The sequence below is a fragment of the Peromyscus eremicus genome, chromosome 8a (genome assembly GCF_949786415.1).
Source record: "Peromyscus eremicus chromosome 8a, PerEre_H2_v1, whole genome shotgun sequence".
NCBI lineage: Eukaryota > Metazoa > Chordata > Mammalia > Rodentia > Cricetidae > Peromyscus > Peromyscus eremicus.
In genome coordinates, this window is record NC_081423.1 from 97,110,916 (window position 1) to 97,131,500 (window position 20,585).

At 55.3% G+C, this 20,585-nt stretch overlaps 1 protein-coding gene across 2 annotated transcripts; it reads right to left on the minus strand.

Annotated features, from left to right (window-relative positions):
• Nucleotides 1–930: 930 nt before the first annotated feature.
• Grin2c (glutamate ionotropic receptor NMDA type subunit 2C) lies at nucleotides 931–20,390 on the minus strand. Of its 2 annotated transcripts, XM_059272084.1 has the most exons (13): nucleotides 20,300–20,390; nucleotides 12,901–13,314; nucleotides 10,098–10,696; nucleotides 9,664–9,778; nucleotides 8,406–8,617; nucleotides 8,091–8,256; nucleotides 7,677–7,830; nucleotides 5,862–5,987; nucleotides 5,507–5,736; nucleotides 5,030–5,190; nucleotides 4,395–4,582; nucleotides 2,741–2,973; nucleotides 931–2,458 (listed from the first exon to the last, which is right to left on the minus strand). In XM_059272084.1, the coding sequence occupies exons 2-13, from the start codon at nucleotides 13,297–13,299 to the stop codon at nucleotides 1,328–1,330; spliced, it is 3,714 nt and encodes a 1,237-aa protein (XP_059128067.1). In that variant the 5' UTR covers nucleotides 13,300–13,314; nucleotides 20,300–20,390; the 3' UTR covers nucleotides 931–1,327. The 2 variants fall into 2 exon arrangements, with proteins under 2 accessions (XP_059128067.1, XP_059128066.1); XM_059272083.1 differs by lacking the exon at nucleotides 20,300–20,390 and having other exon boundaries at nucleotides 12,901–13,803.
• Nucleotides 20,391–20,585: the final 195 nt, after the last annotated feature.

The following is a 20,585-nucleotide window of genomic DNA, read 5'->3' on the forward strand; positions in this document are numbered from 1 at the left end:
ATAGAAGAGTCAACATAAGCGACTGTAGCAGAGGACACTGGGCTAGCTCCAGGGGTCACTGTATCCATCACTCCCCTCCCCTCATTTCACCTCCCTCTGTCCTGTGGAAGAAATATCTGCCAGCTTCCACCTCACCTAACCTGTAGAGGACAGCAGGACCCCAGCTTTACATCCATAGTGGTACAAAGGGTCTGACTGGATCAATAATGCTTACCATATTTGGAATGGTGACCGATGCTTGCTCACTTCACAGAGTCATTGTTGGAGAACAGATGTAATTGCTGATGGGAAAATTTGGAAGACTTTAAAAGATGGCAAAAGCCATCCTTACAAAGATCCCCAGAACCGATGACATGTGACAATGAAAGCTAGTCAGCTGAGAACCCCAGAGGGAAGATGGGGGGCGGGCTGGACAGATGGGCAGATTGTCCCTACCTGAAAAGTGTTGGCATAGTGAGGCTGAACCATGCCCGACCCAGGACGGTACCTATGCCCACCTTCCAGAGACCATGGGCCAGGCCCCAGGCAAGCTTGACAGTCCCCAAATAGACCTTCTTCATCCCTTACCACTGTGACACTTCCATGGTCCCGGGGAGTCTCCTAGCCTGTCAAGACAGTCACTGTCCCTGGCAAGAGCCTCTCTTTTCTGGGAGACTGAGTGATGGACTCAATCCATCACCCTCAGAGCTCCCATAGTGAGCACAGTTGTCACAGAATAGGTGGAATTGGCCCTGAATACCAAATGGCTTCTGCTACCCAGAACCCCCTCCCTCAGCCTCACCTATTCCCACCTCACTCTTGGACACCCTTGAAGCTAAGGCTTGTCTACACGGATCTGTCCACATGCTATAAGCAGATGTCCAGCCCAGAATACACCCAAGGCTGTACTGTGCACCCTCCAGGATGTAGAATGAGGCAGCCAGGACCAAGTGGGTTGTAAAACATTGCTTTAATGCTCCAATGAGAAGAAATTCCAACCTACTGGAGCAAGGGGTGGGATGGCCCCACCCCAACCTCCAGTTCCAATTTCTGTGTCCCCAACCCAAGGCCACAGCAGCCACAACTAGGATCTGGCTGGCACCAGGACAGGGACCCATTTTCACCTCCTGTGACTGCAAGACTTTGTGTGATGATCAAGATCCCAGCCCACACCAGGACCCGAGCCTTCCAAGGTCACAAACTGGCCATGGCAGACATCATCTTCAGTGGGGTCCCATGGCCAGGATTTCAAAGTAGAAGCCAGAGAAACCCATACTTGCCTGCCCACCAAACATGGCCAAGGCCAGCCACAAAATCCAGTCCAGCAGGAACCAGAGCAGCTGGCACCTCATACTTCTGATTCCAGGCTGGAGATTCGCCTCCAGGTGCAGGACCTTGGGAAACCTTGTGTCCCACAGGCCTCCCTGCTGACCTCTTCCAGCACCCCACTGTCCCTGTAGCCTGTGCCTAGCCCCAGGGTCCTGCCTCTGTGTAATGGAGGCTCCCAGGCTCCAGTGAGCCAGGGGCTGTGGCTGGCACAGGGTAGAGAATGACGGCAGACAGCCCCCCAACAGAATGGCAGGTGGGTATGGGTGTGCAGGCAGACGTGCTGTCTGGGCTGCCAGGTGGCCGCCCCTGCCGGTACGCCCTCCACACAGGCTTCTCGGTAGGACGGCAGCCGCATGGACTGTGCCTGAACCAAGTGCCTGCAGGATGGCTGGCTTTGGGGGCAGGGACAGGCGCAGGCGTGACCGGCGCACCTGGCAGGCAGCGGGCTGGATCGAGTGAAGGCTTCTGCTACCGAGCTGGGTAGGGAAGCGTGGCGAGGACGCGGGCCCCGGGCCCAGGCCGCGCGCAACAGAGCCTCCCGCCGAGCCAGCTGTTCCGGCCTGAGCAGCGGCAAGTCGTCGGGCTCCGGGGGCTCCGGGAAGAGCGGGAGGAAGGGGCGCCCGGATCGCTCAGCGCGAGGGAAGGAGCTGTAGTGGCAGTGCGCGGGCAACAGGGGGCGCTCCGGGAGCGCGCGCCGCTCGGAGGCCGAAAGGTGCCGCCCCCGGTGCGCGACCCGCACCGGCCACCGCGTATCCCAAGCGTGCCTGCAGGGTGCTCGGGCCACTGCGGGAGGAGGCGGCCCGCACATCGCGGGGCGGCCGGAGGGCTGCGGGGCTCTGCGCACTAGCGGTGTGTGGCCCCCACCGGGAGGCCCCCAGCCACTGGGACTCGGTTGTCCCGGAGGACCCGGGGTGGATGACCGCGGGCCGGAGCTGGTGGGAGCAGGTGCTCGGCGGTTGCTGCTCCAGTTCTCGATGGTGCGTGTGGCGCGGTCCAGGGAGCTGCTCATATCCGCGGTGTTCACCATGTCTCGAGCCGCCTGTAGCATCTTCAACACACTGGCCTGGGCTGAGCCTGCTGTAAGGTCCGGGCTGGGTGGCCGCGCAGGGCTGGGGAGGCTCTGTACCCCGTTGAAGCAGCTGTAGATGCCCTAAGCAATGGAGAAGAGATAGGTCACCACTGTCCCGGGCCATGTTCCAAGTAACAGCTTTTTAAGCCCCAACTATGTGCTGTTGTGTGTCAGGCAATGTGCTACTCTGCAGATCAAGTATCGGGTTTATTCGTTCTAACGACACAAATGGCAGGGAGAACTCAAAGCTGGCAAACCACACCTCTTCCCAAGATGTCAGTTATACATCTGTAAATGAACCCACAGCCAGCTGGGTTGCTGTCCCTAACACTGAGATCCGTATAGGAAGAGCCAGGCACCTACCCTGCTGAAAGCCAGCAGGAAGTCCAGCTGGGGTGAGTTGGGCACGGAGTGGCGAAGTTTCCAGTAGACAAGGTGCTCCCAGGCAAAGACCAGCAGGGCCAGCCCCATGGCCACCAGCAGCATGTAGAAGACGCCCGCCATGTTGTCGATATCCAGCTTGCTGCTCATCACCTCGTTCTTCTCATTCTGGCAGATCCCTGAGAGCCACACGGTCTCCAGCTTCTGGGTCTCTCCTGGCAGAGAGTACATACAAGACTCAGGACCACATTCTTTGCAGCAAGCCCTACCAACACACTCCCTGAGCCTGGATAGAGGACGGTTCTACGTCCTTGTTTCCTAGTGGGGACCAGTGCCGCAGAGGTGGAGCAGGGGCAGTAAGCAAGAAGAAAAAGCAGAAGGAAGCTAGCTGCAGAATTAACGCCAGTTTTGCGCCCTTTGCCCGCCCGCTCCCATATGCCCAGTAAAGTCTTGGTTTTGTTGTTTTGTTTTTGTTTTGTTTTGAGACAGAGTTTCATGTAGCTCACGTTGGCCTTGAACTTGATAGTAGGCAAGGAAGATCTTAAACTCTGGATCCTCCTGCCTCTACCTCCCAATCCCAGCTGGGATTACAGGCTGACACCACCATGCCTGGCACTAAAGGCTTGCCTGTTGGTTAAATTTTAGTATTCACTCATTCATTCATCATTCATTCATTCATTTATTCATCATATGCTCTTCACCACTGACATGCCAAGCTCGAGCTGAGCCCCTGCGAGATGACATTCTTGTTTGCTCTCATGACACTGAATTTATGGTATGGACAGTGTTTTGAGTTTAAGGGTATGGGGGGTTGTTGAGGTTTATTTTTGTCCTTAATTGTGTATGTATAAGTATGTCTATGCATGGGTATCATGTGAGTGCAGTATCCACTCCCCATGGAGCTGGAATTACAGTCAGCTGTGAGCTGATGTGGGTGTTGGGAGCCACACTCAGGCTCTCTGCAAGAGCAGTACATGCTCTTCACCATTCCCGCAGCCCCAAGGCATGGGGTGTGTTTTGTTTTATTTGGAGACGAGCTCTTGATTTATAGTCCAGGCTGGCCTCAAACTCATGATCTCTCTATCTGGGTCCCCCCGAGGCTACAATTACAGGTGTCCACCTCTATACCCAGCTCAGACAACATTTTGTCCGCTAAGGATGGAACTGTAAACTCAGAGCTTTCTCTGGGTTTAGAGCAGCCTGGGCTGGTCGCTCCAACTAGTGAGCCCTGCTGCCCAGGCTAGCCTGCTTCCAGCTTGGGAGTAGGCAGAAGTTTGGCCCCACCCTCAGGTAATCTCAAGATGACAGAAGAGAAATACTCATCTAGGAAAACCAGAAGGTGCCTGGGGGCATTCAGCCACTCGGAACCCCCACCAGGCAGCTGGAATGCTTTCTTGTATTCCTTGCCCTTTGGGGAACCCCCAAGTCTGGTCCTTGCATCCTCTTCCAGGTCATCACTTCCTGAGGGTTCATCAGTCTTTCCTCATACTTGCACCCCAACTGCCCCACCCTCACCCCCAGAGGCCTTCTCCTGTGGAGGCTCTGTGCACACAGAAATGATGATGGAGATGCTGATAACCACAGGCTCTGTGGTCCACCCTGGGCCCTTCCTGGGCCCTACAGTTGTGGTACTCACCATCCCCCAGGAACTGCAAGAGTGCCAGGTCTATGGCCCGCTTCCAGTGGGAATCTTTCTGCATGGCGATGCCATAGCCAGTGGTGGCGAAGACCTTGCCAGATCCAATGGTGACCAGCTTGCAGCCCTCATCCTTGCCCGCCATGTAGTTGAGGACAGCAGCATCGTAGATAAAGGCATCCAGCTTCCTAGAGACAGGCTGAGCCCTCAGGGCCAAGGACCCACACCGTGAGAGGGAAGCACCAAACCCAGGGTGTGGACAAGGGCCTGAGTACAGGAGCCTGTGGACACCACCAGCAAGGTGCCCTTGCAAGGACCCCTTCCGCACTCCTTGGAGAGGACAGGGAACTCTCTGCCCTAGAATATTCCATCCCTCTGCTCATCCCCTTGTGCCCTCAAGAGCCTGTAACTTAACAGTCACCACCTCAAGCTTGGGTCAACACTTCACCTCTATTTCTGGTCCATATAGTAAATATCCACTCTGCCTCAAGGCCCCCTCTCCCCTCCCCAGGAGTCCCCAAGACATGCCAGCTCCACTGTCCCCACCTTAGGTCTCTAAGGAAGAGACACCTAAGGGTGCTTCCTGGGAAGACATGGAACCAGAGGCAGAGGAGGGCGCAAGACTGGGGACCCACCCCATCTTGAGGCTTGTGAGAGCATCCTCCACTGAGCGCTGGTTGAACTTGACCATGTGGGTGTGCATGTCACGGTAGTTGCTCCGAATGTTCCTCTCTGTGCTGCCATTGGGCACCGTGCCGAAACGGAAGGGTGGGTATTGATCTTGAGGCCGCTGAAACTAAAGGCAGAAAGCGAGCCACTCCCACCCTCTTCATCTAGCCTTCTGGATACCAGAGTCCCAGCCCCAAGTCTGACGTGCACAGTCTTAGGCACAGTCCAGGCCTCCCCTGTCTTTTACAAATGGGAACTCAGAAGCCTGAGACAGAGGAAACTTAATCAAGGTCACTCAGGCTGTGGACCTGAGCAGTCATGGATCCTTCTCCCCAGGCCCCCAAATTCTTCCCACTCCAGCCATTGTTCCACTTCCCCAGACTGTCCTGTGTCTGCCCATCCAAGGACTATCCCCACCCTCCACCTGGCTGTGGCCCAGGAACCTTCTTGTCACTAAGGCCCGACACAGTGTCGATGTATTGCTCCTGGATCATGAAGGCTGCCAGATTGGCCGTGTAGCTGGCGAGGAAGATAACCGCAAAGAAAGCCCAGACCAGGACCATGATCTTGCTGGTGGTACCCCGGGGGTTCTCGATGGGAACAGAGTTGTTGAAGACCAGCGCCCACAGCAACCACACGGACTTGCCAATGGTGAAGGATGGTCCTCCAGATTCTGGGGGTGAGAAGGTGAGTGTTGGGGCTTCCCTGACCCACTATGAAGGGGCTCATAGCCTGGTGGGAGCCTCATCATGGGCCATTCCACCCTGTCCCTCCACCCAGGCCCATGGAACAGCTTACTCTTGCCCTTGGTGAGGTTCTGGTTGTAGCTGACGGGGCTGAAGTACTCGAACATGAAGACAGTGATGGCAACCACCGTGAGGCACATCACAAACATCATCACCCACACGGCAGGGCTGTAGGGTTCTGGGGACCAAGGCAGGTGGCTCAGAGACCTCGCTCCCCCCCCACCCCCCCACCCTCCGCCATTCCAACTGTACTAGGCACCAACAAATGGAGACATGTGCAAAGGAGGGGCCTGGCAGCCCTGTAGGTGGGACCAAAGGTTCCTGATCCTCCAGGCAGCAGAGCCCCCAAAGAGTCCAAGGAAGGACAACGTACAGTGTTCAAGGCTCCCTCCCTTCTCCTGAGACCACACATCACTCCACTCTAAATCTCCATAGCTCCCTGATCTCCAGCAGGGCCCGTCACTGGGGAGGGTTCCGATTCCTCTGCCTGGGGTATGAGGCCCTGAGGGCAAGTCTTACTCCACATCCATTGACGTGGGACCAAAGCCCAAGGCCCTTCAGAATCTGACTCCTGGGCTGAGAAACCGTTGCTGTCTAGAGCACTTGCTTCTTTGCAGGGAGGCCATCCTAGAGGTGGGGGTGACTCTTCCCTGACGCTCAGAGAGGGCGTGCGCATGCGTGTGCGCGCGTGCATGTGTGCGCGTGCATGTGTGCGCGTGCATGTGTGCGCGTGCATGTGTGCGTGTGCATGTGTGCACGTGCATTGTGCGCGTGCATGTGCATGCGTGTGTGTTCCACCCTGGCTGGCCTGGAACTCACACAGATCCTCCTGCCTCTGCCTCCCAAATGCTGGGATTGAAGGTGTGTGCCACCGCTCTCAGCTCTATGACTTTGTTAAAGCCACCCAGCAAGAAGGGGCAGAGCTGGGGTGCTGTGGGATGTTCTGTATGTCACATGTGTTGCTGATAATAAATAAAACACTGATTGGCCATTGGCTAGGCAGGAAGTATGGGCGGGACAAGGAGGAGAATAAAGCTGGGAAGTGGAAGGCTGAGTCAGAGAGACACTGCCAGCCGCCACCATGACAACCAGCATGTGAAGATGCCGGTAAGCCACGAGCCATGTGGCAAGGCATAGATTAATGGAAATGGATTAATTGAAGCTGTAAGAACAGTTAACAAGAAGCCTGCCACGGCCATACAGTTTGTAACCAATATAAGTCTCTGTGTTTACTTGGTCGGGTCTGAGTGGCTGTGGGACTGGCAGGTGAGAGAGATTTGTCCTGACTGTGGGCCAGGCAGGAAAACTTTAGCTACACTGGGGTCTCACACCAGCCTAGCCAGCTCTCAGCCCTTCCCCTGTCCTCACAGCTTCTCTGAACCACTTCACGCTACAAGCCCCACCTGACCCCCCCACTGGGCACTCTGGAAAAGGAAGGAACGTAGTTGTATGATGTAACCCTGTAACCTGGCTGGGGGTCTGGCACAGTGGGGCTGACCCCCAAAATTCAGGGTTCCTGATGGAGTAAGAAAAGCATTAGCATCTATCTCATGCTCCCCTAATGCTTCGTCCTTGGCCCAACCCACAGCACAGCCTGTAGCCCGCCTGCCAATCTGTCTTCACATCCTTCCCAGTGGCTCCGTTGGCCTGTCGGATTCTTTTGACCCCGACCTGGCTCAGAACCCACCAGTGTTAGCATCACTCCCCCCATCTCCTCTTCACTTGCCTCCCACCACCCTCTGAGACTCTCAAGGTGAACATGCCTGGCTTTAAAGGTCCTCCCCAGACTTCACCTTTCCACTCATACCCCACACACCCACCCCTGGCTTCTTGTGCCCAGAGCCTTTCCTGGCCACCCAAAGCTCACCCAGGAAGGCTGAGGGGGAGACGGTGCCATTGCTTCTAGCTACCATCACACTGATGCCGGTCTCCACAAAAGGCACAGAGAAATCTATAATCTCAGAGCGCTCCTCGTTGATGGTGAGGGAGCCGATGGCCATGTCTGCCCGCTTGTAGTATACCTAGGGGGCAGGAGGGGATTGAAGAGATTCCCCCAAGGACTTCAGCATTCTCCCCAGTCCTCATCCCGGAAGAGCATCCAGCAGCCACCAGTGGAACTGGCTACTCCCTCCCTGAGTCCCCAGAGCTCAGTTTCCCAGGACTTCATCACTCCAGAGTTGACAGCCCAGTTGCACAACCACATGGCTGGGGGAAACATGAAATCTAGCAGTGAGCAGGGTGGCCCCAGCTGAATCTGTGCTTGAACCTGGGGTTGACATACCTCCCCGATCATGCCGTTCCACACACCTCGCACCCGCTTGCCGTGCTTGCCGTTGGTCACCAGGTACAGGTCATAGGAGAACTTGACCACCTTGGCCAGCTTCTTGAGGATGTCGATGCAGAAGCCCTTACAACAGAGCTTGGTGTAGGGGGTTATATCCCCGCTGCTGCAGCCACCACCACAAGTCAGAGGCTGCCCCAACTCTCAGCCCCAGCTGTTCCTCCCAGCCTGGCATACAGACCCCACCCCTACCCAAGCACGAGACACACACGCAGCAGCTGACCCACCCATGGCAGCACCCAGCTCACACCGGACCTGAAGGTGTGGTTGCTCTGTCTACGGCAGGGCACAGTGTTGGGTACACAGCCACCAGTGCCAGGGTCAGGGCTCTCCACAATGACAAAGGGCCGTTCTTCCAGCGTGGCCACCGTCAGATGCCGGCTGTCCACCACAGGCTGCAGAGAAGTGCTGTAGCGAGGCCATACTGGGTACTTCATGTACAGGACTCCATGATCCCAGCGCCCCACCTGCAGAGGACAACCTGCCTCAGCCAGAACCTCTAGTACTGCTCTCCACCCCCCACACTCTCTAGACAGGGCTTCTGGGGACCATCTGCCAAGGCCACGAACCCTAAAGATACCCAGGGCAGACAGATTAGGGAGGCTTGGACGGAAGCATTTGGAAGACAGAAATACAGGCCAAGGGCTGACCACGGACACGAGGGCAGGTTCCCCACAGCCTCCTCCACGTCCTGGGCCCTGTGATCTCCAAGGGTGTCACCACATTGCTGCTGGCCCAAAACACCTTCCTAAGTCTCAGACTGCCTCAACAATGTTCACTTCCCCATTACCTCAGCACAAACTCTTCCACCAACATGCGCCCCATTTTGTCACATCCCCCAACCATCTGACACATCATTTCACAGCCTTTTGTCTACACCAGGTTAGCACTCTGTCTTACTGGGTTCTTCCTCAGTCTTCTGCAGCCCAACTTAAACATCCCATCTTCAGAAATGCCTTCCCTAGTTTCTTCCTTTGAAAGCAAAACAAATTCTCGTCTTCCTCTCCACACACTTGCTGTTTTGGGTTGTTTTGTTTTGTTAGGGGGCAAAACACGTTCTCACCACGTAGCCCTGCTGGCCTGTGACTTGCTATGTAAATCAAATAGACCAAACTGGGCTCGGGTTTGAAGCAATCCTCCTGCCTCTGCCCCTTGAGTACTAGGATTACAGGCATGAATAATCACCCTGTGCCTGGTGCTGTTTTGCATACATCTGTACCCAAGCACTGATCTTTCCTTATTCTGCTTATTTACATGTCCAGCTGGCCAGCTCAGACATAGGTCACTCCTCTAGGGCCAGGACTATGTGACAGAAATGCTTAAGTTCAGTAGTGCAAGGAAAGCAGGGTGTCCCGGGAGCCTGTGGGAATGGGGGTGTGTGACCTAAACCATCTGGGAGGCCTCCAAGGTTTCCCGGTGAAGGAAGTCTCAGCTGAGACATGAACAGAGGGACTCTGCTCAGCTGTGGGGAAATAATAGGAAACAGAGGGCCCTGGGCTCACCCCCATCTCACCATCTCCCAGAGGCGGTGCCGGTTGAGGGCGATCACAACCATGGTGGGCTGGACCAGGTACCCACCAGGGCTGAAGGAGAAGTCTCGGCCCTCCCAGGTGACATTCAGTAGGTGCCTAGGGAGGTGAGGCAGAGAGATGCCAGGGTGTCCCACCCCAGGATGTGGCTCTGCCTAGGACATCCCATACTACCACCATCATAAAGCATTTGCGTGCTTATTATTTTTAAAAGTCTCCCTGTGTTGACCTCATGGACCTTTCCACATCCTAAAACCCGCTGTTTCTTTAGATAAGGATGCCAAGACCCAGAGACCTAAAGGAACTTGACCTAGCATATGCTAGTGGGAGATAGAGGGAGATGAGAGAGACCAGGAGCCCAAGCTCATTGCCATTCAAGTCCCCTGAAGTGCCCCACATGATAAGGGTAGGTGCTTACCTGTAGAAGGCCTGCCTCGCAGGGCTGACAGGTCCGGGGTGGCTTCGGCAGTCCCCAGCCGGGGCAGGCAGGGTACCGTACTGGCGTCGGTAGCTGTGGGCACCGAGGGCCAGGATGGCCACACCGTCGCGAACCTTCTGGCGCAGGCTAAGGCGCCAGCTCTCGGTGACCACACTGATGAGTCCCACAGGGAAGGCTGCCGGGGGCGCGTCGGTGCTCCCCAGCGCCAGATTAGGAACCAACCACACGTGGCCGGGTCCCACCAGGCCGGCCTGTGCAGCCTCAGCGAAGAGCACCTCGGCCTCCTCGCGGGAGCAGTAGGCCACCAGCACGGGAGCGTCGACCTGGCGCAGCAGGCGCTGAGTGCGCGCTCGCGGCCCGCCCGGGCCCAGCTCCAGTGTGAGCACGTCCAGCAGCCGCCAGCTCAGGTAGCTAGCGTCGGCGACGGCGCGCACGCCCTCGAGGAAGAGCGCGTGGCCCGGGTGCAGGCTGGTGATGACGGCGAACGCGCTCCAGTCGTATTCCTCCAGCACCTTGAACAGCACCTGCAGCTGCTGCTCCAGGGACACGCCCAGCTGCAGGAAGGCGGAGCCAGGCTCCTGGGGACGGGGTGTGGCGGGCCTGAGTGGGGGGCGGGGCGGAATGAGCCTCGCCCTGCGCCCCAGCTCCCACCTTTCCCTGCTCCTGAAATCCTAGAGTAGGGGGTGGGGAGGCTCAGTGTCCCGGGGAACCCCTGCCCTGTGGCCCATTGGACTCACCTGGGGAATTTTACAAACTAAAATTCCCGCCCCTCAACCTGACCCTGCTTGAACAACCGACCAGAAGCCTCAGCACCATCAGTGAACTTATTAGAAACCCAGAAGTCCTTGCTGCACCCCAACACCTATGGCATTCAACAGAATTTCAGGGAGATGCCTGGAATCTGCCTGTGGGCAAGCTCTTCTGGGTTTCCCCTGAGCCGGCGACTTTGAGAAGCACTGCCCGGAACAACTGAATCCGAGTCTTGGAATTATAGCTCCAGGCTTAGCGCTCTCGCCAAGCACTGTGAGAGCTGAGAAACAGAGTCCCGGGAGCTGATACCCGGCCCAGAGATAGGTAACAGGAAAGCACCACCCTGCCCATAGCCTCAGGAACAAGAAAGTTCCTCCTTCACGCCACCTCTACACCCCAAAGTCCACAGCCACTGCAAGCTTCAGTGAGTGGCTTCCTCCTAAGGTCTCCTTCCAGCACTACAGCTCCCCCCAAGAGGCCTCCTCACTGCCATCATTCCGATCTTTTTTTTTTTTTTGGTTTTTCGAGACAGGGTTTCTCTGTGTAGCTTTGCGCCTTTCCTGGAACTCACTTGGTAGACCAGGCTGGCCTCGAACTCACGGAGATCCGCCTGCCTCTGCCTCCCGAGTGCTGGGATTAAAGGCATGCACCACCACCGCCCGGCTCTGATCTTATTTTTTAAAAAGGGGAACTATGGGCCCCAAGCCCAGGTTCTTCAACAGACCAATTTCAACTAAAAGAGAAGTAAGCTGTGGTGGCACATGCCTGTAACCACAGCACTTGGGAGGCCGGAGGGTTAACCACAAGTTCAACACCAACCTGGTCTACAGAGTAATTTCCAAACCGTAGCCCAGGCTACAGAGTGACACTCTATCTCAAAGACAGAAAGTGCAAGGGTGGAGACTTTGAAGCTGTAACCACCAGCCACCAGATGTGAACTTCATTTGGCTTCTGATCCAAGCAAACAGACTTAAAAATAAACACGTATGACATTTATGAGGCGGTGGGGAAATGTGGGCACTGGCTGGATATTTGAAGAGGCCGAGGAATTTTTATTATTTATTTTAGACATGATAATGTATGGTGGGTTTTTTTTTTTTTTTTTTTTTAGGCTTTCGTCTGCTGTAGGTACACACTGAAATATTTATGGGTGGGATGATAAGCTGTCTGGAATTTTGCTTCAGTTTACCACTGCAGAGGGAGCAATGGCCAGGGAGGAGCATGGGGGAGGGGAGAGGGTCAAGGTGGACGGAAGGTAGATGGTGTACCTTTGTACTCTTTCCGTATATTCTCAAAATTTTCTGGGATGAAGGAGCAAATGAAGCGGATGCAAATCAAGCCAGCGTCCCCCCGGATCACCCTCCCTGACTGACCCGTACTGACAACAAAGCCAAGCGCTTCCCAAGTCGTGAGTCCCACCTCCTTCTCCGGGCTTCTCTCTGATCAGCGATATATCCCTCCCAAGTCCCACTTAGCCTCTGGCCTCAGAGCAGACACCATTTGTTGAAAGGTCGTATCTGACCAACACCCCATCCAAAGAGGCCCCATGAGACGCCTGCCCTGGTGGCATCTGTCTTTCCTTCAAAATGCCTCTGTCACTTGGCATTGCATATGAATCTGTGTTGGGCACTTTCTCCCCAGAGGATCAAGTGTGTCTGTCTCTCCCATGCCTGGAGCAGTGACCTGGCCCTGCCGTGCCATCCCCTACATATGAATGCTCAGTGTCCAAGGGGTCTAGGGCCTGACCAATGAGAGCTGGGGAAGCAGAGTAGGTAGCCTGGCCATCACAGCTGGAAGGCCATCTACCCACCTCATCCAGACACAAACGTGACAGCAATTGAGAGCACTGATAATCTGGATCCAGGGAACATTCTCCCCATGGTATCTCCCCCTTCCCTCATCACACCTTCAGTCCCAGCCAGTCCCAGCTCCCGAAGGTCTAAGCTGCTCCCTAATCCAGACTCAGCCCTGGACCCCAGCTCCAGCCTAGCTCTGGGCTCAGAGAGGAAGGGACAAGAATTTAGACAGGCACCTTGGGGGTCAGGACCACAGCAGAGCCTCCGCTGATGCTGAGGATGGGCACGTGGGTCTGGGAGGAGACGAAGTCCAGTAGCTGGGCCACCGCCTCGGTGTCCACATTGTCTTCAAAGACGATGCCGTGAACACGGGCAGCACCCAGAAGCCCGCAGATTTGGGTGAGGATGCTGCTGGGGTTGGTATTGTTGACGCCAACTGTGAGTGGCTGGATCTCCAGAGGCAGGTCTAGGAAGTTCTGGGGGGTGAGACGAGCGTGGGCCTGGGCCTGTAGTGGCCCAGAGCTGCCAAATACCACAGCCACTGTCAATGCCTGCTCTCTCTGCCCTGGGCCCAGCCCTGCCCAGGCACCGAGGAGGGAAGTGAGCAGCAGAGCCGGCCCTAGGGCCCCACCCATGTCCACTGGAGGGTCCTGCAGAGAAACCAGGGCAGGCATAGAGAGAGAGACACATGGACAGACAGGAGGCAAGGACCAGAGAACAGAGAAGAGAGAACCTCCCTCCATGGGAGAGGCAGAGACAGACAGACAGACACAGACAGACACAGAGAAAGAGACAAGTTAGCTGAGCATCCCCAGGGCACCTTGGAGAGGCAGCAGCCAGGACAAAGCTTGTCACCCTTATCTATGAATAGCTAGAAAGGTCACAGTCCCCAAACCCAGTTATCTGGGTTCTGCCCTAGCAAAGACACTGAAATGTTTGTGTGTTGTTCAAGGGCCCTGATCTGAGATGGACAGAGCTGAGTTCAAATCAGGAATGCCACTTACTAGCAGTGTGATCTTTAAAACAAATAAACAAGATTCATTACAAAATTATGTGAAGGGGGTTAGGGATTTAGCTCAGTGGTAGAGTGCTTGCCTAGCAAGTGCAAGGCCCTGGGTTTGGTCCTCAGCTCTGAAAAAAAAAAAGACAAAAATTAGGAAATTATGTGAAAACGTGTGTGTTTTTGTAGGGATCTGTACATGTGTGTGTGTGGGTACCTGTAGAGTCAGATCCCCTGGAGCTCTAGCTTCAGGTAGTTGTGAGCTGCCAGGCGTGTGTACTAGGAATTAAACTAAGGTCTTCTACAACCACTGAGCCATCTCTCCAGCCTCAGCTGTGTGATCTTTGAGAAGTCACTTAGCCTGTCTGAACTTTCAAAACAAGAAATCCAGCTATTCACTGCCATTAGCAAATTTTATCCTGTAGGCGACAGTCTCTCTGCCAGATAAAGACAGGTAGCTCTGTGGCATCCCCACAGCCCAGTCCTCTCAACAGCCGAACTGAATCTTGCATCTATCCCTCATCAGAACAAACACTACTGTTCAGTGTTCTGCTTGTCCTGGAGCCAGCCCTGGACCTCTGCTGTGTGGCTCTGCCTGGCAGATCTTCTCCTCCAGAGCTTGGATGTCTTCGCCACCTTCCCTTCAGCAAGCTCATTTAGGACAGCCCTCTAAAGCAGAGTGGTCAAGGCCAACTCGCTTGGGTTCAGGACTCCTGAAGCCCTGAGGTGTCCAACTTACATTCGCTATTCACATCCCATTGCTGGTGTGTAGGATCTTTTTTACATCTAACCTAAGGGCCCAAGTGTGTCTGCTACAGATTCATTCTGGATCAAGACCAAAGCCCGGTGGGTGAGAGAAACATGTCTCCGGGTGCCCACAGATGCAACACATGGCCACCCTCTGCAGCCTCCTCCCATGTCCAATAAAACTAACCAGAGGGAGTCGAAGAAGGATCAGAGTGGGCCTGCCACTCCAGCCCCCATGCAGGAGATTTGTACACCTTTGCCACAGAAATGCAGAGTGAACCCAAACATCTCACCCAGACACCCTAGGGCTAGGGCTTGGGAACTCCCAGGACAGCCCTGGCTCCTTCCAGACCTTTCCTCTGCTCTGCAGGCCACTATATCTCTCTTCCTTTTGTTCCAAGTCTGATTTCTTACATGACACCCCTTCAGAGGCTTCCCTCCAGAGTCTCCAGTTCTCTCTAAGGAAATGGGGCAGCAAAACACAAGGGTCACCAGGGAGTGTGCAGGAAATTTCTTCTCTTTGCTGAAAAGGTAGCTCTGAAGGAAGTTTCTGAACCACAGAAAGGAAGTTTTCATCTATGAAATGTGTGACTCGGTACACAGATCACCTTCTGTGAATGAGTTGCTGGATGATGAGATGCTAACATGGGGAGACATGGTCCCTGTTCTCCAGGAGCTCAATGATGAAGATGCTGAACCAGCAGGATGCTATAAGCTCCTTTTTTCTAAACTTACTTCTTTTTCCCTCAGACCCTGGCATCCCTACTCCCCTCCCAGCATACCTTCTCCCAGCTAAGGGTCCAGCACTTGCTCACATAGGTATAAGGAGCTGATAACAATGGCATGTTATCATTGACAAACAAAATGAAATTTAACAGGTCAGGGCTTTAAGCTAAGGTGCGAGGCAGTAGAAGTTCGGGCTAAGTAGAGAGGATTGGCGGCAGAGGAAGGAATGCTGTAGACTCACTAGAACCTGCGAGATCGCCCCATATCTAGGAATGGCGGCTTGGAAGCGTGATTGAGTGTGAGATGAGATCCTAAATCACCACACCATGTGATGTGGACTATATCGTTTCCAAGCATGACAGCAAAGGACACGGTCATGCCCACTGCTCCTTTGAAGACCTGTGTGCTCATCCAGTTCTAGATTCCTCCCAGTGGGGAGCCACGAGCTTCCCTGTTTCTGTCTCCTAGGAGTGGGCTCTCTTTACCCGTGCCGACCAGTGCAGTAGTCCAAGCACACATAACTTGAAATACTTCCCACTGAAGTGAGGTGTGCTGTCAGCACAAAGATACACTGGATATTGGAGATGGTGTGAAGAGTATGTAAAACAGTATGTAAACTACCTCGATAATATTCTTTTTATGTTTGTTTTCACGTGGTGTGTGTGTGTGTGTGTGTGTGTGTGTGTGTGTGTGTGTGTGTGTGTGTACATGTGCATGTGGAGGCCGGAGGCATCAGAAGTCTGCCTGGCTTACTCCTCACCTTATACATTGAGGCAGAGTCTTTCCTTCGAACCCAGAGCACTAGAATTAGAGGCAAGCTACAGTGCCCACCCAGCATTTACATGAGCTCTGGGAATTGCAAACTCTGGTCCTCATGCTTATATGGAAAATTCTTTATCCACTGAGCCAGCTTCCCAGCTCTCCTCATTGATATTTTTATATTCACTACATGTTAAAATAATGCTTTGGATATACTGAATTAAAGTATACTATTAAGCCAGGCATAGTGGTACACATTTTTAATTCTAGCACTTGGGAGGCAGAGGCAGGAGGATTCTCTGAGTTAGGGATCAACCTGGTATATGGAGTGACTTCCAGGACAGTCAGGGCTACAGAAACTCTGTCTCGAAAATCCAATAACTAACTAAATAAATAAACCATACTATTAAAATGTTATCTGTTTTTCTCTTTTTTTCATATTAAACTCATAGTTTTACTCAGGTTTGATTTTTAACAAATGTGTCAAGGAGAATGACTGAAAGGGTAAAGCCCTTGGGGGCAAGGCCCTCCCAGATGCCTGAGGAGGGATCATGCCTGCCCGCCCCCTCTACCCCCCCCCCTTCTCACCACAACTAAAGGGACTTGGGAAGGGACACAGACAGGGAAGGGGCTGGTCCCCAGTCTGTACAAGTGGTGCTTGGGGGTGAAATGGACAACAGGGGACCAGACTAAGGATAAATAGGGTAAAGGGCACAAGACCATTTGCCAGAATCCATGGCTTTCCGGGAGAGGGGACCTAAACCACAAGTAGCCAAACTCCCTTTCCCCACCACGGCTGTGGGGGAAGTGGCGGGCAGCTTCACCAAGGCCCTGGCTCCCTCACTCCAGCCCAAGGGAGCTAGGTGAAGGACAGGGGCTCCCTGACAGTTTGAAAGGGTGAGGAAAACCAAAAAAAAAAAAAATGTCAAATAAATTATACAGGAGTCCAGCCAAGGGTCCAGCTGGGGAGGGACCCCTGTAGGCTCAAGGATCTCCACTGCCGCCGCTGCCGCCACCGCCACCGCCACCCTGGGAACCAGTTATTTTACTTTCCATTTTATTTAACTATTTATTTGTTTTGAGGCAGGGTCTCACTATGTAGCCGCTGCAGGCCTAGAACTCACTGTTAGAGACTAGAACTCACCAGAGCTCTGCCTGCCTCTTCACCCCAGTGCTGAGATTAAAGACATGGGCCCATCATAACTGGCTCTTCCCTCCTTTATTAATGTTGGCACTATATTTTTTTTTCTTCAACATAGGGTTTCTCTGTGTAGCCTTGGCTGTCCTGGAACTTGCTCTGTAGACCAGGCTGGCCTACAGCTCATAGAGATCTGCCCGCCTCTGCCTCTGGAGTGCTGGGATTAAAGGCGTGTGCCACCACTGTCCAGCTGGTACTAGAAATTTTAAAATCACACATGTGGCTCCTATTTTATCTCTTCCAGGGCAGTGTGAGTCTGGGGGAAGGTCCCAGGTTCCCCCCCAACTCCAAAGGGGGTGTTCCTTGCCAGCTTTCCTCCAATGTGAAAATATCCTCCTGGATTAAGGGTAGAGAGGAGGGGAATCAAGACAGGTCGTAAGAGCTGTAAGACCAGCATCCAGCAGGTCTCTGAGGTGACAAAGCAATGTGACAGGGCATCTCTCACAAGAAACACCCCACTCCATATCCCTGGTCCCCAGCCTCTCCTCCACATCTGCTTCCTGCCCTCCTCCTAACTGCTAGAACTTTCACCTGGTCCCTGTGACAGAGGTCAAGCAAGACAGCTTCTCTCTGGTGCCCACAAATGAAATCCCAACGTCCAACAAGCTAACCCAAAACCACTGTCTTCTCTACTTGGATACTCGCCCCTGCTAGACTGTGGTGTGCTGTCTTCATCTCCAGGCCTTGCTTCCTGCTGTTCCTCGGGTCAGAGAAACCTCTCCCTAACAAAATTCTATTGTCTTTCAGAGCCCAACTTAAGACCCTCTTCTATAGGTTTCTGCCCTTAATCTTGATATCGGCTCTGGACCCCCAGGAAAAGACAGGGTTTGGGTTCCTCCGCTCTTTCCCTGCAGGGTGTCGAGCCCCGAGCTGGTTCTCCTCAGGTCCCCCACCATTACTGGACCTTTGTACATCCCTGATGACACTCCTCTCTCCAAGGGTCTTAAAGCAGTGTTTGCTGAACCCCTGGTCCCTAAGTACAGGGGAGAGGTTAGCAGTGGCCAGTCCTTTAGGACACTCAGCACCTCTTAGCAGGCTCTATTACCCCCTACATGTTAGGGACCTTCTCTTCTGCTTCCACCAACCCCTCAGTCACACACAGGCTCCTTGACAATGCCATGCATACGTATAGCACATACACGCACTCACTCACACCCGGGACACTAACGGCTCCCCCACTCCCAAGGCCTAGAAGCTCTGGTCCCCAAAGCTAATATCACCCACCTAAGCTGCTGATTCCTGCCAGTGGGAGACCCTCACTGATATGACCCTCTTCTACCGTAGTCCCCTCCCTTCACTTTTGCCCCCATAACACCCCAGGCACCTGGAAAGAGACAGCCCATCTATGTTGTCCACACTTGTGGGGACACTGACTGCTGCCTCTTCCAATACTAACTGCCCCCTCCCAGCTGATTCTTCTCAGCCCCCGGGGGCGCCCCGCCCCCTCCCCTCGCAGGAATCTTACTCTGGGGCTGTGAAGTTCGGGGTATTTTTAGGCCGGCGATAAATAATTCATAGGGAACGTGGCATCTGGCTGCCCCTGCAGGAGGAGGGGGCGCGAGCACCGAAGGGCCACCATCACTCACCGCTCAAGGACACTCGCGATGCGGCGGCAGTGGCGGTGACTCCGGGCGCGGGGACCCGCGCCACGCCTCCTGGCGGCCAAATTGAGCACCATGCACTCCTCGCCCCCAGCCTGGCCACTGCCCCCTGAACTCTCTCTCCCTCAACCCCAGCCAGCACCAGCTCTCTGCCCCAAGTCCTATGTCCCCAATCCACTGCCTCAAGCTAGGTCGGGATCTCAAGCTCTTGGGCAGGGGATGACCAGGTTAGCCTGGCAGGTGGGCCTGTGGGTTAGGACCCAGTCTTGGTGACCCTCCGGAGTGAATCTCCAGGCGTCCAATTTCCTACCAACCTGTCCCTTTCAGGTTCTTATTCTTAACAAGTTTCGAAACTAGCTCAGAGGCAGGAACTGGACCTGCTCCAAAAAGCCAGTAGGATGGCATCTTCTCCAAATACGGTCCCGTTCCCTCACCCCCCCCCCCCGCAAATTTTCTCGTAGCTGGGGGGAGGGTGAGTTGCTGATGGGGCCAGGACTGGGGGTGCTATACCAGATGTCCCATTGGGAAGGGAGGGCTGGGAAACAGAGTGAGCAAATGGGGTCAGCGTCCCCAGCGGGCATTTCTGCCTCTCGCCCAACAGGACTTTTGAAGGGTCGCCAAACACGCCCTTGGGGGATTTGCAGCCTGCTAGGTGCCTTGGCCTTTGGCAGGCCTCCCCCTGCCCGCCTAGGCCAAGCACAAATCGCTGCCTTCCGCAGCCGGAGATTAAGGCTTCTCCTCCTAGCCGTCGGGGATCCTTGTTGAAGCCCCAGGAGACTACAGCCTCCAACTGGTGCTTCCAGGGCCCAGTGCACCAGGGCACAGGCTCTCCGGTGGTTTTTTCTGCCCACTTTCCTTTTGGAGTCCACAGAGCCCGGGGGAACCGGGGCGCAAGGGTCAGCGTTCGGGCAAATCCTGTCACTGCAGAAACCCATTGATCTCGGAGGTCAGAGGACGGAGTATTAGGAGCTCCCCGGGGGAGGGTAAGGAGAAGAGTGGGAAACGGAGGGCTTGGAGAACTCACCCCAATGAGGGGGTCGGTGGATAGCAGATGCGCGCAGCAGGTGCCAGCAGGGACCAGCTCAGCAACTGCTACAACCCCCTTTCTGCTCTGTGTCCTTTCCAGCTCCCCGCGCTCTGGTCGAACCCAACCTCGGTCCCAGGTCCTGGCCCCTGACCGGTTCCTTGCCCCCAGCGGCTTCCACCCGCAACAGTTGGACCCAGCAATCCAGATTCCCGCGTCCGAGGACTGTGCCCAGCCTGGCCGGGCCACCGCGACAGACGAAGAGAAGGAGACTCCGCGACCCTAGGGACAAACGCCTTGGGCTCTCCACCCGCGTCCTTCCCTCGCGCCCGCGGCCAGTCTGTCTCCCAAGACTGTCTCTCCTCGCCTCCTTTGCCACCGAGTCCACAACACCGGTCGGGCTCTCGAGGGTCCTGGTCCCCCTGGCCTCTGACTCCCTGAACTGGCCGTACAGTCTCGGGTGTCCCGCGTCTGTCTCCACCGTCCTTGCCCGCGCGCGCGGCACCAGAGCCCCTTAAGTTGCCTGCGAAGTTGGCGCCCCCTCCCCTCCGCTCGCCACCAGCCCCCAGCTGCCACTCACCCGGGAAGGGGCTCTGCACCTACGCCCAGAGCCCGGGCCGCCTCCCGTGCGATGCTCGTCCCGGCGAGCTGGCACGCTGGCTGTGCGTTCGGCGGGCACCGGAGCCGGGAGCGGCGGGACCAGTGAGGATGGCGCGGCCTGAATGCCTCCCGCCCCCGCGCCCGGCCCGCGCCCCGTGGCGGGGCTGTGGCGGGGCTGTGTCCCGGGCTGCGCAAAGGCGCGCCTCCGGCTCTTGGGGCTCACCAGCCGACTGTGATGGAGCTCGCCGCCGCCGGTCGCCTCCGCC

Excerpts from the sequence above, each read along its gene's own strand:
- Grin2c (XM_059272083.1), bottom strand. The coding sequence starts at position 13,407 with ATGGAGGGAGGTTCTCTCTTCTCTGTTCTCTGGTCCTTGCCTCCTGTC. Across the intron at positions 8,618-9,663 it reads GGCACCGCCTCTGGGAGATG|GTGGGGCGCTGGGATCATGG; the intron begins GTGAGATGGGGG and ends TGTCCTCTGCAG. Across the intron at positions 5,191-5,506 it reads CGGGCCTTAGTGACAAGAAG|TTTCAGCGGCCTCAAGATCA; the intron begins GTTCCTGGGCCA and ends TTCTGCCTTTAG.